This window comes from Trichechus manatus, unplaced genomic scaffold (assembly GCF_000243295.1).
Source record: "Trichechus manatus latirostris isolate Lorelei unplaced genomic scaffold, TriManLat1.0 scaffold00015, whole genome shotgun sequence".
Taxonomy (NCBI): domain Eukaryota; kingdom Metazoa; phylum Chordata; class Mammalia; order Sirenia; family Trichechidae; genus Trichechus; species Trichechus manatus.
In genome coordinates this window covers 25,639,628-25,657,072 of record NW_004443951.1, presented here as the reverse complement: position 1 = coordinate 25,657,072, position 17,445 = coordinate 25,639,628, and the positions used below count along the sequence as shown (strand labels likewise).

Below are 17,445 nucleotides of genomic sequence, written 5' to 3'. Positions count from 1 at the left end.
TAAGTCTAGTGAGAGAATAAATAATAACAATTAGTAGCAGTAGTAATAGCACATTTATTGAGTGCTTCCTCTGTGTTAAAGGAGCCCTGATTGTGCAATGGTTGGCTGCTAATCAAAAGTCTGGTGGTTCAAACCCACTCAGCCACTCTGAGAGAGAAAGACCTGGCGATCTGCTGTAGAACTGCCCTAAAGGGTTTCTAAGGAGAAGTGGATTCAAACTGCTGACCTTTTGGTTAGCAGCCTGAGCTCTTAACCACTGCGTCACCATGGTTCCATCAATAAAGATTACAGCCTAGAAAACCCTATGGGGCAGTTCTACTCTGTCACATGGAGTGGCTATGAGTCAGAATCGACTCAATGGCACCTAACAACAACTTTGTTAGTGCTTGCCATACATAATAATAATGATGATGGCTAACATGTATTAAAAGACTCTGTACTACATGCATTATCTCATCTAATCCTCACCAAGCGCTATAAGGTGAACATTACTAGCCTCATTGTAAAGAACAAGAAACAAGATTTCAAGGCTTGGAAATGGCAACAGGCAGGATTCGAACTAAGGTGGTGGCAGTGAGAAAGGAGAGGAAGGGTCAGATGTGAGAAATATTTAGACTTAGGATCAGCACGCCTAGGTTAACGGTTGGATATGGGGGTGAGGGAAAGGGAAAATGACTCTCAGCGATAGAGTCAAAGACAAAGATGAAAGCCTAATCTGGGATGCGTTGAGTCTGAGGTGTCTGTGGGCCACTCAGGGCGGTGTCCGGAGGCAGCTGGAGACAGTCCATCTCGGGCAGGAACGGAGAAGCGATTCCGGGCCCTTTCCTCGGCCTGAAGAGACGCTAGGAGAAGGCACGCGAAGGAAGAACAGGAAGTGGATTCCCCTCCCTCATGGGTATCTTCAGCAGCAGCAGCAGCAGCAGCAGCAGCAGCAGGAAGGGAGCGGGGGACCAAGAAACAAAGAGCGCGCCGGCACCGCCTTTGTTCCGGCGGCCCCTTTAAGAAGCGCGCCCCCAGCTTCTAGCCCGCCTTGTATGCATATTTAGTGGCGAGGCGGGAGCGCGCGGCTGATACCCGGAGACTGGGCTGAGGCGGTTAGTCCTCTCCCGGCCGCCGTCGCCTCCGACATATTGCCCGCAGGAGCTGCGGCGGCGAAGCGGAGAACGCCGGGGGGAGGAGATGGGTGAGCAGAGCGGGCTAGACTCGGCCCAGGAACGAGCGGGCGTGGGGGGTCAGGATGGCCATGCTGCGAATTGCTGCCCCACGCGGACAGGAGACTGGCGAGGGGAGGGGGAGGGGATGCGGCAACATGCGGGACCCCGCCCCCTCCTGTCGTTTGCGGGGTGGGGCTTCTGTTGTGGAGGTGGGGCATTGGGGTGTGGGCGGGGCTTCTAAAATGAATTGGGCTTGTAGGGTTTGAGCTTCGTTGAGGACCTGCTCTTCTGGGCAAGAAGCGGGAACTGGGTTTTCGTGGTGGGGGCGTGGCCTTAGTGCTTGGGCGGAGCATATGGGCTGTAGGTGCTTTTGCGGGGGTGGGGGGTGGGGAGGAGGCGAAATTTCTGGGCTGTGGGAGCTTATGCTAGAGGTGGCGGGTGGGAAGGAGGCCTTATGGACTAAGAAAGCCCATTCTGGGGCGGGGCCTCTGAGCTGAGAGGGTTTTTATTGGCTTGTGGGTGGAGTTTCTGGGCTGATAGTTGTGTGTAGGCGGGTCTTCTGGATTTAGGTGCTTTATGTGGGTGCAGAGCTTCTGAAGATAAGAGGTGGGTGTGGGCAGAGCTTCTGGATTGAGAGTGCCCTCAGATTTAATAAACGGAATATAATAGTGTATGAACAGAGCTTCTGGTTTAGGGGCTTGTTGAGGACAGAGCTCCTGGACAAGTACTTTTTGGAGACTTGTGTGGGAAAATCTTCTGAACTGAGGAGCTAGGGCAAGGGGGAGTGGAGACTGCTGTGCTCCTTTGAGGGGGTGTGAACAAGGTTATAGTTTTGATTAGGAGCTAGGGTGGTACTTAGGAGCTTTGTGCGGGGTGGAGCCTGGGGACTTGGAATAGACCACTAAGCCTAGGGAAATAGATCGTGGGTCTAAGTTTGAAACCCACATCCTTGACCCTGTGCTCAGACCCTGTGTCCTGCCCCATGAGACACCAGAATAACCATTAAGCTAGATCTTGGTACTCTGGAGGAAAAGGCTGTCTCAAGAATACTCAGAATTGTAAGCCCCCCAAAACTTGTAATATGTAGATGGGGCCCTGTGCCCACCAGAGCTGAAAGCATAGAACTCAGACCCCAGTACTGCTTGTGACACAGGGTAAGCTCAGTTTCCTAATGTGTGAAAAACCTACCTTGCTAAATTCATTCACTCCTCAGCATATACTTATTGGACACTTACTTTATGCTGGGCACTGTGATAGGGATAGGGAACACAGCAGTGAAAAAGACAGATAAGGTTACTGACCTCGTGGACCTTCCATTCAATAGCAGAGACAATAAGTATGTTAGCAAATGAATAAATAAGATAATTTCACAGAGTGAAATGTTGTGGGGGAAAAAATAGAAATACGATAGAGGATGATGGGGGCAGTTACTTAAAAAACCGCAGTCAGGGAAGGGCTCTCCAGACAGAGGGTATAGCAGGTGCAAGAGGTAGCAACGAGCTTAGCTTGCTGAGGAAAGAAGCCAGGATGGCTGCAGCATGGGGGTGAGGGAGAGAATGGTAGTCAGTGTCCAGATCATAGGCCCCTGTGAGGATTAAATGATAAAATGAGCTACCAAGTAACTGGTAGCCCGTATCATTATTGTTATCCTTGGTAAATGATACACTCCTTGGCTTGAGGATCTGCCTTATGTTGAGCCCCACAGGAGGACGAAGAGGTCCCAACAGGACGTCCTACTGTCGAAATCCACTCTGTGAGCCAGCATCCTCAGGGGGCTCTGGTGGGGGCCACACCTCCAGTGCCTCGGTCACCAGTGTCCGTTCCCGCACCAGGTAAATTATCTCTCTGTCTCTTGCCTCTCGCTGTGGACTTACAGGGACAGTGTGAACAAGACTGTCCCTGGCTGGGCTCCAGGATGAGATATCCCAGATGTCAGGTGGAGGCATAGAGGCAGTAAACAGCAGAAAAGACCCAGAGTAAGCTGGCTGAGGGTGGTCATTTGGACAGAAGCAGTGGGATAAGCCCAAAGGCCTAGGTTCCAATTACAGTTCTGCTCTTGGTTTGCTAGTAGTTTAGACAAGTTGCCTCTCCTCTCTGGGCCTCTTTTTCCTTATCTGTAAAATAACTTAATAATTTTTTCCTCCTGAGCATGTTGGAAGACCTGAACAAGATTAAACCCACACGCACTGCCGTCGAGTTGATTCCAACTCAGTAACCCTATAGGTCAGGGTAGAAAACTGCCCCATAGGATTGCCAAGGCTATAACCTTTATGGAAGCAGGCTGCCACATCTTCATCCCGTGGAGTGGCTGGTGGGTTCAAACTGCCATCCTTTTGGTTAGCAGCCGAGCACTTTAACCACTGCGCCATAGGAAAAGGCTTTGTTGGCTCCTTTGTCTGACAGGCAGGAGTAAGAGGACTCTGTCCTTGCCATGAGCTACTTTTCTGATCCTGCCCCCTAATCCTGTGCCCCAGAAACCCTTCCTGGTAGGGTACTCAGATCAGCTCCTGATGTTGTTCCCTCCCCACCCCCAGGAGCAGTTCTGGGACGGGCCTCTCCAGCCCCCCACTGGCCACCCAGACGGTTGTGCCCCTACAGCACTGCAAGATCCCTGAACTGCCAGTCCAGGCCAGCATTCTGTTTGAGTTGCAGCTGTTCTTCTGCCAGCTCATAGCCCTCTTCGTTCATTACATCAACATCTACAAGACAGTGTGGTGGTATCCGCCATCCCACCCACCCTCCCACACCTCCCTGGTAGGTGCCCGGCCAGGGCCAGCTGTGTGTGTATGGGTGTGACGATTGGTTTCACTTTAACGTAGTTTATCAAGTGCTCGTGTGCCTGGCCCCATGCTAGGCATGGAAAGTGTAGAAGGAATAGGAAAGTGACAATTCCTGAGTGCTCCTAGTGTGCTCAGTACCATACTAGCCATTCTAAGGACAACACAGGTATTGCCTAAAGGAGCTCAAGAGTCTTAAGTCCTGTAGGAGATGAACCGTGGGCATACATGAGTGTTTTAAGGGGTGGACAAAGCTCTGTGCAGCAGGAGAGGTGCAGGGACAGGGCATGGGTGATCAGAACAAGAGAGCTCACATACCACTCTCTTATCCCCAGGGACTGTCCCACTTCCCTCCTCTGGGTCCTGTTCTACTCCTCTAGGTACTTTCCTGGCCTGACTCAGCTGGAGGCCTATGAAGGTTAGAGAGTGGGGACAGTCCCTATGGAAAGGACTGGGCAGGGGGAGGTGGGTTGTTAAAAGCCTGTGTGTGGGCAGGGGGCCTGCGTGACCCCCAGGCCTCTGCCCTCTGACAGAACTTCCACCTGATCGACTTCAACTTGCTGATGGTGACCACCATCGTTCTGGGCCGCCGCTTCATTGGGTCCATCGTGAAGGAGGTGATTGGGTCCTAGAGGCTGGCCAAGGATTTTGGGACTCCCATTTCCCCCTGGGGTGCCAAGGAGATACCCACACACCTAGTCCTTCAACTCTGAGACATTTTCTCAGGGCTCCCTTTGGACTTGGTTGAAGAACATTACTCACATCCTATTGGCTCTTGGAGTTTACTAGGTTTCAAGGAAAAGGATTTGTCTTGCCAGGTTCTGCCCAGCTGCTGCCCCGCCCCCCCTTTCCCTGGGTGGGATCACAGTCCATGCAGGGTGGTATTTGGGCACAGCCCCTTTGGCCTCCATCCAAGACCCCATCCCATCTATCTCGCCCTGACCCAGGCTTCTCAGAGGGGGAAGGTCTCCCTCTTTCGCTCCATCCTGCTGTTCCTCACCCGATTCACCGTTCTCACGGCAACAGGCTGGAGTCTGTGCCGCTCCCTCATCCACCTCTTCAGGACCTACTCCTTCTTGAACCTCCTGTTCCTCTGCTATCCGTGAGTACCCTTCACCTCACCCCTCCCCGCCTAGCACCCAGTCCCTGACCTCTGTCCTGAGTGTGGCATGGTTACCAGGCCCCCAAATCGGGAAGGCTCACAGGCAGGGCAGCAGCAATATCGCCTCACATTATCAGACGACATCCCTGTGAGATCTGGGTGGTTAGCCTTCTTTTGCAGGACAGGAAACTGAGGTGGCATAATTTATCCAATGTCCCACCCAGGGGGAGCCCAGAACGAAACTCAGATCTGAGTATCTATCTCAAAGGATAGCTCTATCCCAAGGAAAATGCACAGACTTTGTCTCTCTCTTCCTTTCCTCCCTCTCTGGTTCTTAATCTTCCTCTGTTTCTTTCTCTTGTGTGTCTCAGTATTTGTGTAATCTCTGGGTGCTTCCCCTGGGGCTGTGTGCATGCAAGTACCTGCATGTGTGCATGTCTCTGTGTGAATGTGCGTGAAGCGTGTGTCTGTCTGTCTGTTTTACGCCCTCCCTCCCACTTTTTCACCAGAACTCAGATTGTTAAGGATAGAAAGATAGTATCTGGGAGAACACTGCCCCTTTCTGGCCTAGAATCGGGGCAGGATTTGGCAAGGCATCCTTCTGGCTGCTCCTGGGTTAGGCTTCTGGCTGCCTGACATTAGCATTCATTTCCCAACCCCTGAGCTTTCTGGTTTCTGAACTTCTTCAGTCTGGGCCAGCCCTGTCCCTGGGAAGGTTCATGGCTGGACTCTCCTCCCTTTCTGTTCTGCATGACCGAAAGGGCACTGGCATGGGAGCCCCATCACACTTGCTTCAGGTGTTTTTTCTTATATCTAGTTTCTAATTATAAAAGTGATATATGTGTCTTATAAAAACATGAAACTTTACAGACGCTTTTGACGCAGAAAATGAAAGTCCCAGGTAATTCCAGTCCCTCAGAAAACGATTATTTGCAATGTATCCTTCCAAATTTTTTCTGTGCAAGTACATACATATTTTTAAAAACAAACGGGGTTATGCTGTGTATGATGCTAAACAGTTCACTGTATTTTTTATATAATCGTATAACTTGATGTTTTTCCATGGCAATATATAAAATTCTGCCTCACTTTTTAATGGCCTCTATAGTATTCCATTATATAGGTTTTTCACAATTTGGTTTGTTTTCCATTGGTAGACTTTTGAGTTGTTTCTAGCTTTTTGTTATTTGAAACAATAAGGCAGGGAACATTCTTTTGCACGTATCTTTGCACATTTGTCCAATATTTCTATTCAGCAGAAGTAGAATTACAGCACCAAAAGGTATGTCTGTTTAAATTTTTTGTAAATATTAACAAATTGCCCTCCAAAAAGGTTGTACCAATTAATACTGTCAAGAGTTGCCTTAAATTTACACTTTCTGGTTATTACCTTGTGAGTCCCATTTCCTTGAATATAGACATCACCCAATGTTCATATTTTCCCTTTTTTTTATTGAAAAATTTTTATCAACATCATGCAGGTACATTGTAAAAATTCAAATCCAGTAATGCCGTAAAGCTTATGATGAAAAGCAGTAGCCTCCAACCCCACCTTCAGATTTTTAGTCCCACTCCTCAAAAGCACTCTCTTTCACTGCTTAGGACTTTAAGTGTTTTTAGGGGTATCTCCATAATTTTAGTATCCTTTTACCTTTATTTGTTCTTTTTAAAATTTTGTTTTTGGATTTTATAATTGGGTAATAAGTTCACATAGTTAAAATGTAAAAGGTATAAAAGATTATAGAGTGAAAAAGTCTATCCTGACTTTTTCTCCCAGCCCTACCCAGTTTCCCTTTCAAGAAGTAACCACCAAGGTTTCCATCTTCTTGTGTAACCTTCTGTAAATAAGTGTTCTATGCATATTTAAGCAACCCCCCTCCCGCAACACACGTATATACACACATAGATTCTCTGCAATGACAGATGAATAGTTAACTCGCTCTCCCATCCCTGCTCCTTCCAATATTTGATGGCTGTTGTTATTTTTAGTTCATTTATTGGTTATCTTTGTCAATAATATAAGTATGCCTCTTTCTTGTTCCATCAACAGCAGTCAGTATCTTGACGAGGATATTAGGAACCTTACCCATCCACCTTTCCTCCCTTCTTCCTCCTCTCACTTCCTGGCATCTGTACTTTAATATTGTCAAGTTTGACATTCACATTCTTCTATATAACCACTTATAAGTTTTCCATTGTTTATCTAAGACTAATTGCAAAAATTAAAAATCATTAAGTAGCCTTGATATTATTATGAGTATAACAGTACTGTTCACTGCAGGGCCAAGTAGTGTGCATAGGTAACATTCCTTCTCTATAGTTAACGAGTTACAGTCTTGAGCCTCTTAAAAAAGAATGTTCTCAGCGTCAAGGTCAAATGATTTCTCTTTTCTTACATTCCATCAATTGCTTAAAATCATGTCACATTTTAGTTTGCTTCATATTTCGATTGTAACTTTCTTGTACAGCTTTTTATTTTTATTTTTGGAGTTTCTAATTGCCTTTCTTTTTTCTTGTTGACAAAAGAATGATGGGCCTTCAGCATATCCTCAAGTTTATCCAGCCTCTCAGTCATGCTACCTGTTGCCTGGAGTCCATTTTTTCCCCCAAAGACATCCTTCCTGGAGCCCTCCATCCTCCTGCTCCAGTCTGGTGGTTACTCTTTAGGCCTGGTGTACAGCTCTCAGCCTGGGACTTCCCTTCGCTGCCCTCCTGGGTTGGATCCACTGTTTCCTGGATCCCATGTCTTCTTCTTTCTTGGTTTTCTCCCTTATTATGCTGGAGTACATTATCAGGTAATTTCCTTAACAATGGGTATGTGGGAGGTACGTACATTCCAAGTACTTGCATGTTAAAAAATGTCTTTATTCTGCCCTCATACTTAATTGATGGTTAGGCTGAATGTAGATTTCTAAGTTCAAATTCATATTCTCTCAGAATTTTGAAGATGTTGTTCTACTGTCTTTGGCATCCAGTGTTTTAGTGAGAAATGTGATACTAGTATTCTGACTCCTTTGTAGTGACTTGTTTTTTTCTTTCTGAAAGCTTTCAGGAATACTCCATCTTGATTATTTGAAATTTCTCAAGGATATGTCTGGTATGGAACTTTTCGTGATTCATCCTATCAGTACTCTAGTACTTTTTTAACCTGAGATTTGGGTACGTCTTAAGCTCAGGGAAATTTTCTTCTGTTATTTCTTTGATAATATCTTGTCCATTTTTCCTATTCTCTCTTTCTGGAATTTCTGTTCATCAGATGGTAGAACTCATAGATTAGTCATCTGTTTCTCTTATATTTTTCTTCATATTTTCCATTTCTTTCTTTTTCTCTCTCTGTCTCTCTGCTTTGCTTTCACAGAGATTTCAACTTTATCTTTCAGCTTTTTTATTGAGTTTTTTTCAGCCATCTTATTTTCATCTCTAAGGCCTCTTCCTTGTTTTCTGATTGTTCTTTTCTCATAACATCCTGTTCTTGTTTTAAAAATTCCTTATGTTCCTTCAATTGTGTCTTTATACCAGGGTCAGTTTTTCTGTTTCATGCTGCTGGTTTTCTTTGGTTGTGTATTTATATTTAAGAATGAAGGACTGAGTAGCTGGAGTGCATTTTCTTTCCCGTTGGCATTGTATAAGTGTGTAGGAGGTTTGACTGGGAATTCTAAGTACAGTACATGGGCATGGCACCCTGATTGACAGGCTTTGCTTTAGGATGAATGGATGAGGTGCTAACTGCGAAGTTGTGGGCCCCTAAAGGCCCAGTTAGAGGGGGGCTGTTACCCTAGATGCCTCCATTAGAAACCTCAATTCTCCTCAGTCAGTTTATTCAATTTCTTTAGAGAAGAATCTGTTAGGTGAGTTGTATGAGGTAAGTAGGGGAATAACAAGATTGACTCTTATAAGTAAATACAGATCTTTATTTAATCCTTTTTGTTCAGCCCTTCTTCTTTTTGTTCCCTCTGTTGAGTTTGCCTACTTCAAGCCAGAGTCTCTCTGGGGTCACTCTGGACAAATAAACTCCCACCCATCTTGTATGTTCTAGACCTACGCCACTGAGTATAGTAGCCACTAGCCACATGTGGTTACTGAGCACTGGAAGTAGGCTAATCTGAATTGAGATGTGCTGTAAGTGTAAAATACATACCAGAATGGTGAATGTGGTTGGTGTCACTGAATTGTACACTTAAGAGTTGTCGAAATGGCAAATTTTTTGTCATGTGTATTTTACCAGAATTTAAAAAAGAAAACATCATAAATTAAAAAAAAACCCAGCTTTCATTACTACCAAAAAAAAAAGTAAAATATCTCAATAAATATTGATTACATGTTAATAATGATAATATGGATATATTGAGTTAAATAAAATATAATACTGAAGTTAATTTCATCTCTTTTTTTTTAAATGCAGCTACTAGAAAATTTTATATTACATGTATGGCTCACATTATATTTCTAATGGACAGTGCCGCTCTAGATGATGACTTCCTCCTTGTCTCTCAGCATGTTTTCATCTGCTCTTTAAATTTGTTCAAATCACTTGTGTACTCATGACCATTCTCTTTGCTAATACGGATTTATTTTCAACTTTTATACCGTCATGTCTTGGACGGAGGGGATGGAAGGAAATTACCATCTTGCATGTGAAGTTGCTTGTAACTTCTGACCTGCCAGAGCAGTCATTTGTCTGCTTAATTTAATTGACTATGAAGGAAGGGACTTGGCTCTTGCTTCCTACTATATCCCCAGTGCTCAGCACAACTCTTGGCACATACTCAATGCTAATACATGTGTTGAATGACTGACCATTGGATGGGAAGATGGAAGAATGAAAGGATGGGTAAATTCTCCTCTCCGAGCAGCCAGGAGAGCTGAGGCCCAGGGAGGAAAGATTTCCTTCCAGTGGCTGAGGATTGGGTCTTGGCCCATGGGGTAGCCCTGCCCTCACCGCCATCTTTCCCAGCAGGTTTGGGATGTATATTCCATTCCTGCAGCTGAACTGTGACCTCCGAAAGACGAACCTCTTCAGCCACATGGCCTCTGCGGGAAGCCGGGAGACGGTCAGCGGCCTGTCGCGGAGCCGGGACTACCTGCTGACACTGCGGGAAACGTGGAAGCAGCACACACGGCAGCTGTATGGCTCAGATGCCATGCCCACCCACGCCTGCTGCCTGTCTCCCAGCCTCATCCGCAGTGAGGTGGAGTTCCTCAAGATGGACTTCAACTGGCGCATGAAGGAAGTGCTCGTCAGTTCCATGCTAAGTGCCTATTATGTGGCCTTTGTACCCGTCTGGTTTGTGAAGGTACGTAGCTCAGCCCAGCCGGGGAGAGGGCCTGTACCTGCCTGAGGTCTGACCCTGCTGCCTGCCTCATGTGAGCCCTCCTGCTTGCATAAATAACTGCCATTTAATGGGATTTCACATCTGCTCTCCTCTGGAGGGCTAAAGTGACTACTGTCTCCATTTTAGGCTCCCTGAATTAACCTGCCCAAGGCCACCCAAGCATTGAGGAGGACATGGCGTTGTTGTTCATGATACTTGATAACAAAGAGCAGTGACTTTGTGTTTCACTGTGGCTCTTTTGGTATAGGCATGTCACAGTGCCCTGCTTTGTTACTAAGGAGGAACCAGGATTCATCCAGATCTGAGTGACTCCAAAAGCCTGTGCTCACTTCCTTTGCTTGTGTGGCCTCCTGGGAAGTACCTCCTCAGTTGACAGTAGGCTTGAAACATTTCTCTAAGGATGGACTACACTGAGTGATTTGAGTGTGAGAAGACTTAATGTCTGTTGAGCACCTACAATGTGCTCATGTATTATAACCCTCCTGATACCTCTCAGGGAGCCCTGTTGGCACAGTGGTTAAGCACTCAGCTGCACACCAAAAGGTTGGCAGTTTGAATCCACCAGTCGTTCCGTGGGAGAAAGATGTGGCAGTCTGCTTCTGTAAAGATTTCAGCTTTGGAAACCCTGTGGGGCAGTTCTACTCTGCCCTTTAGAGTTGCTATGAGTCGAAATTGACTCGATCGCAGTGAGTTCGGTAACATCTCTCAGAGACAGTTGGTGATTGCTTTTATCCTTGTTTATGACAGGTGACAAAACTAAAGGACTGAGAAGTTAAATGAATTGCTCGAGGTCACAGAGTTAATAAGCAGTAGAGTCAGGATTTGAACTTGGATCTGTTACACCGCAGAGCCTGTGATCTGGCTCAGAGTGGGGGCAGCTGGCGCAATTTTTCTTTGTAGAAAACAGACTAGAGGGCACGGAGTCAGAGCCCATGATTAAGCCTTCCTTGTTAGATATTTGATCTTTGGTTTCAGGCCACCCTGATGTCTTACCAGGCTGTCCTGACTCCCAGGGCTGGTAGAATCAGGGCAGGGAGTGGGGGTGAGGCCCACATGGGGCTCCCAGGCCTCACCTACCTCCCACCACCCACAGAACACACATTACTATGACAAGCGCTGGTCCTGTGAGCTCTTCCTGCTGGTGTCCATCAGCACTTCGGTGATCCTCATGCAGCACCTGCTGCCTGCCAGCTACTGTGACCTGCTGCACAAGGCTGCTGCCCACCTGGGCTGCTGGCAGAAGGTGGATCCAGCACTGTGCTCCAACGTGCTGCAGCACCCGTGAGTCTCCCTACCTTGCTCTGCCCAATCCCACCCCTCCTGGTCAGTATCCGGAGTCACTTGCCCACTCACTCATAACTCATTCATTCAGTCAGCAAGTCAGCAAATAGTTACTGAGCCTGTCTTGTATGCTATGCTTTGTGTCCATAGTAAGGTGTAGCAGGGCCCGAGATGGACATGTTCCCCGTCCTTGGGTAACTTGCAGTGCACTGGAGATTGGAAGGGGGCGGGCAGTAAATTCATGGACTCATTAACTGTCTCATTCACTGACTCATTTCTTCACTCATTGACTGACTTGCTCATATAGTCATGCATTCGTTCACTCCTTCTCTCAGCTGTTCCTCACTCATCCACTCAATCACTTCACTCTTTCAGCAGACATTTACTTCCACTTAATCCATACCAAAAAGGAGCCCCGGTGGTGCAGTGGTTAAGCACTCAGCTGCTAACCAAAAGGTCAGCAGTTCAAACCTACTAACTGCTCCATGGGAGAAAGATGTGGCAGTCTGCTTCCGTAAAGATTACAGCCTTGGAAACTCTATGAGGCAGTTCTACGTCCATTAGGTTGCTATGAGTCAGAATCAACTTGATGGCAATAGATTTGTTCTTGTTTGTTTGTTTGTTTGAATCCGTACCAGGCTCGGTGCTGTGTATTAGCAAAGGAGCTTGAACTTTGACCTCTAGGCAGAGGGGAGCCATAGAGGGTTTTGAAGAGTGGAGGGATCATTCCAAGGTGTGCTTTAAAAACATCAGTCTGGTGACAGGATATGGTGCTGTTTTTGCTGGTGGTGAGCCCTAGCCAGGGTGGGAGGGCCATAGGGAAGAAATGACCAAGATGAGAACCTTAAGGAGTTCAGTCAGGTGAGGGAGATAGCCATGTACACAAATAGGATGAGTCGGGGAGAGAGGCCTAGCTACAGGATGCACCCAAAGCAGAGACGAGTCACCCTGCCCAGGAGCCCGTAGGTACTGGTCTGTCCTCCCCTCAGCCTGGCTCATCCTTTAAGGTTGCCTAGCATTTCTGCAGCCCTTCATTTCATCACAGTGCTTTTCACCCTAGGTTATATAGTTTTTCTGCCTGTCTTCCCCCATTACTCTGGAAGTTCCTCACAACCTCATCAAGACACCAGCGCAGGTAGAATGAGAGCAGGGATGGGGCCCCAGCATAAAAACTGGCAGAGAGGAGGCCACTAGGACAGTTTTACAGAGATGGGCCTACCCAAGGGAGCAGAGATGCAGAGGGAGGCCACAGAGGCCAAGCCCCCTTCTGGTGATGGTTCTCCATGCCAATCAGGGCCCCTTTTGGGCTCTGTTCAGGTGGTCCGGGAAAGAGATGGGCATTGCCGAATGGGCAGAAAGAGGGCTTGGCTGAACCTCAGGCTCTGAGTGGAGGAAGGAGTAGAAAACTAGAACGTTGCTTAGTATGAAGATGAACCTGTCCATGACTCATCACGGTCCTCAGATAAGATCCACGCTCCTTTGCGTGGCTTCCCAGCTGATGAACTGGGTCCTGTCAGCCTTTCCTGCCTCATTTCACACCACACCCCACCTTATACTCTGCTTCAGCCAGACCAAACCTCTTCAGGTCCTCCAGTGCTTTCTGCACTTTTGTATCCTGGCCTTTGTACAAGATGTACCTTCTGCCTGGAATGCCCTTTCCAGCCTTCATTTCCTGGCTAACTTCTGTTCATCTTTTAGCACTTTGCTTCCTCCAGGAACACTTTCCTGACTACCCAGGGCAGGTTCAGTGCTGCTCCCTTATGCTCCCAACCAAAATAAAACCAGTTGGCATCAAGTTGATTGTGATTCATGTCAACTCCATGTGTGCAGAGTAGAGCTGTTCTATAGGATTTTCAAGGCTGTGACCCTTCAAAAGCAGATCACCAGGCATTTCTTTTGAGGCGGCTCTGGGTGGGTTCAAACTGCCAACCTTCCGGTTAGCAGTTGAGTGCTTAACCGTTTGTACCCCCCAGGGATTCCTCTTACGCTCTCACAGCCCCCATAACACCTTGATAATTGCGCTTAACACTTTCTGCTGGGTTTGCTTAGTCACTTACCTGTCGTTCCAGGACTGAAAGTTCCTGGAGGTCAGGGCCCTTGCCCGTCAAGCACTCAGCTGTCTCCTCACTTCCAGCAGAGGAGTGTCTGTCTTATAGTAGGCACACAGAACATTTTTTTGTGTGTATATAGTTTTGTTTTTGTTTAAGTAAAATTCACATAGAATGAAATGCACAAATCTTAAGTGTACAATTATTTGAGTTCATACACCTATGTAACCCACCTGCAGCCCCTCAGAAAATGTCCTCATGGCTCTTCCCAGTCACCCTTTAACCCTGAGACTACCACCTTTCTGCTTTCTTTCGCCATAGGTTAGTTTTGTCTGTTCTAGAATTTCACATAAATGGAATCATACAGTAGATAATCTGTGTCCAGCTTCTTTTATTCAGCATACTGTCTGTGAGGTTCAGCCATGCTGTTATGTATGACATGATAAGTATTTGTTGCATGAATCAATCAACAAGGCAGGGGTGTGGAATTGAGGAAGGGTTGCTCACAGACTAGGACCCTTGGAATTCCTGGGAGTTCTTACAAAATTTTGGAAGGAAGAGCTCACTGGTCCCACTACTTCCTTCTTCCAGCACGTCCTCACTAGGCCTCTCTGCATCAGGCCTGTGGCATGCTTTGAGGACATGGGGATGAATGGGACACACTTCCTTTTCTCCAGGGTTCACAGCTTAGTGAGGGACACAGACAGGGAAATAAGTAAGGGACAAAACATTGGGGAAAGTGAACTAGTAGCAGGAAATTCAGGGAACAGTTAAAGTATGCTGAACCCTGGGGGAAGTTTAAAAAGGCTTTCTGGAGGAGCCTGAGTTTTGAAAGATGAATAAAGAGCTTGCCAGAGGAGAAGGTATGGATTGGGAAGGGCAGTCCAATGGAGGGAGTAGCTTATGCACAGACATGAAGCAGTACAGTGTACTAGAGGAACTAGAACCAGTCTCCATGGCTTATGCATGAGCTGTGTGGTGGGGACTGTGGGAGGCCACGCAGAGCCTCAAGAGGCTGTGCTAGAGAGCCTGGACCTGACCTTAAGGGCACTGGGAAGCCTTCAGAGGGCTTTGAGAAAAGGAAGGGTCAGGTTCAACTTGGTATTTCACAAAGATCACTCAGGCAGCTGTGTGGCAGACTGATTGGAGGCTAGAGATGAGGAGACCAGATGAAGAAATTGCACCCAGAGAGGGGCAAGAGTTTTCTTGACATTCCCTCAGACGTTAGTGATAATCTAAGACCTTCTGACCCCTAGTGCAGTGAATTTCTTGTGACATACATTTTACAGAAGAGGCAACTGAGACACAGAAAAGTGACTGTGTCTAAGGGATAGAAGTGGGAGTAGAGTCCTGGTGGTCACCCCCTGCCCAGTCTTCTGGTATGCCCTTTTGTGGTTAAGCTGGGGGTAAGGGGTACTGTTGGGCTGTGCCTCCAGGTGGACTGAAGAATGTATGTGGCCGCAGGGGGTGCTGGTGAAGCACAGCAAGAACGTCTACAAAGCAGTCGGCCACTACAACGTGGCCATCCCCTCTGACGTCTCCCACTTCCGCTTCCACGTGAGTCTCCCTTGGGCCTGATCTAGAGGGCATGAAGATCAACGGGCAGGAAGGTGGTGTCATAGCAAGAGAAAGGTTCCTAATCCATGATCCCCCGAGCTATTTTCAGTATTTCCCAAATCCAAAGGAAGACGATGCACCTATGCAGTACAAGGACGGCCATACAAATTATTGCTTAGTAACTGCAGCTCCCTTGGTAGTCGCAGATCTTTCAGAACATTGGGTGGAGGGGAAAAAGATGAGACAATAAAAGGAACAGTTCTTGGTAGTAAAAATAACAACTATAATTAATCCTTATTGTGTGCCAGGCACTGTGCTAAACACTTCCCATGCCTCCTCCCATTCAGTCTTCACCAGAACCTTGTGTGCGAGAGAAATGCCATGGCTGTCTCCATTTTCAGATACTAGAATAGGCTTGGAGCCCTGGTGGTGCAGTGGTTAAGTGTTTGCTAACCAAAAGGTCAGCAGTTCAAATCCACCAGCCGCTCCTTGGAAACCCTATGGGGCAGTTCCACTTTGTCCTATAGGGTTCCTATGAGTTGGAATCGGCTCGACAGTACTGGGTTTGGGAATAGGCTTAGAGAGTTTAACTTGTTCAGGGTTGTCTTGCTAGGAAACTTGGGAACTGATAATAATGATTCATGGACCCAACACTATTGAAAGGACTGCTCAAAACCATCTAGGCTAGTGGTCTTCATTTTATTTTAGTACTAAAATCCTTTTTTCCAACCCAGTCATAGCCCAAAGTCCAAACCTCATAGTACTGCTGTACTTGAAGGGTCATACATAACCCTCTTTGCTTCCTCCTCACCCCGGCTGTAGCCCTAAAGGAACCTCCCTGGAACCTGGGGCTGTAAGGAACACAGTATGAGAAATCACTGATCTGGGGTGATAGCTTCATTTTATAGAAGAGAAACCCGAGGCCCAGGAAGAGGAAGGACTTGCCCAAGGTCCTGCAGCCCATCAGGTGCAGAGCTTGGCCTTGGCACCCAGGTCTCTATTTCAACTCCTGTTTCCTGCTACCTCTTCCCCCATATTGTAAGCAATTCTTCAGGTTTAGGTACCTCAGCCCCCACAGAATCAAGACCCCTAGACAATCGAGTACTCTTTTGAACTGATCAGAAAATTTTTTTTTAGTCCCTCCACTCTACCTTGCCCTGTAAACACCAGGTTAAGAGTGAGATGTGGTCATGTCCCCTGGAGGCTTCAGGCCTAGCTGGGGTTGCTACACACGAAGTTGTGGGTTACTCAAGCTGCAGAGTTTATAATAACTTTCCATACCTATGTCATAAGATTCTTAATTGTTCAGGCCCGACAATAACTCAGGAGGATCACATATTAAAATGTACTGATTTTAGACCAGAAAAGGAATTCGAGAGGGATAAGATCTCTCAGAAAGGCTTTCTGGAGAAGGTAGAAGTTGACTAGGAATTTAAATGACTTATGTGGGAAACAGCAGTCCTGGCAGAAGGAACATACAAAGAAAGGCAGATGAGGTGGCAAAGTCCAAGACCAACCCCACAGTGTCTTCCTTCCCACCCAGATCTGCATGATGCCCCTTTATTTGTCCCTTCAGTGGTCCACCCAGACCCCCCAGCCTAGAGGCAGGTTTCTGGAGTGTTCCTTCCAGACTGTGCCCACCCTTTCCTGGGCAGTTCTTTTTCAGCAAACCGCTGAGGATCCTGAACATCCTCCTGCTGCTGGAGGGCGCCGTCATTGTCTACCAGCTATACTCATTAGTGTCCTCGGAGAAGTGGCACCAGACTGTCTCACTGGCACTCATCCTCTTCAGCAACTACTATGCCTTCTTCAGGCTGCTGCGGGACCGCCTGGTGTTGGGCAAGGCCTACTCATACTCGGCCAGCCCTCAGAGGGACCTGGCTCACCGGTTCTCCTGAGCCCCAGGGCAGCCCCAGGGCCAGCATCCAGGCTTCAGACAGGGACTCCCTGGCAAGGGGCTGTTGGGGAGGGTTGGGCGGGGGACAAAAAAAAAAAAGACAAAAAAAAAAACAAATCCACCAGAGCTTTGTATTTTTGTTACGTACTGTTTTCTTCCTTTGATATTTGATGTGATTATGAGGAAAAAAAAAGTCCTATTTTTATACTCCCAACAAGCCTGTGTCCTGTGGTTCTTTCCCTTTTTCCTGCCTACCAGGCTGAGAGCAGAGGTGTAGGATTCTGGGCTGGGAAACA

At 47.1% G+C, this 17,445-nt stretch overlaps 1 protein-coding gene across 3 annotated transcripts; it reads left to right on the top strand.

The window, feature by feature from the left end:
• The first annotated feature begins 1,029 nt into the window (after nucleotides 1-1,029).
• TMEM39B (transmembrane protein 39B) lies at nucleotides 1,030-17,366 on the top strand. Of its 3 annotated transcripts, XM_004372008.2 has the most exons (9): nucleotides 1,030-1,183; nucleotides 2,860-2,986; nucleotides 3,689-3,908; nucleotides 4,465-4,548; nucleotides 4,879-5,033; nucleotides 9,991-10,327; nucleotides 11,460-11,647; nucleotides 15,132-15,252; nucleotides 16,908-17,366. In XM_004372008.2, exons 1-9 carry the CDS (start codon nucleotides 1,180-1,182, stop codon nucleotides 17,148-17,150), a joined length of 1,479 nt encoding a protein of 492 aa, XP_004372065.1. In that variant the 5' UTR covers nucleotides 1,030-1,179; the 3' UTR covers nucleotides 17,151-17,366. The 3 variants fall into 3 exon arrangements, with proteins under 3 accessions (XP_004372065.1, XP_023583058.1, XP_023583057.1); XM_023727290.1 differs by lacking the exons at nucleotides 4,465-4,548; nucleotides 4,879-5,033; XM_023727289.1 differs by lacking the exons at nucleotides 4,465-4,548; nucleotides 4,879-5,033 and having other exon boundaries at nucleotides 9,988-10,327.
• Nucleotides 17,367-17,445: the final 79 nt, after the last annotated feature.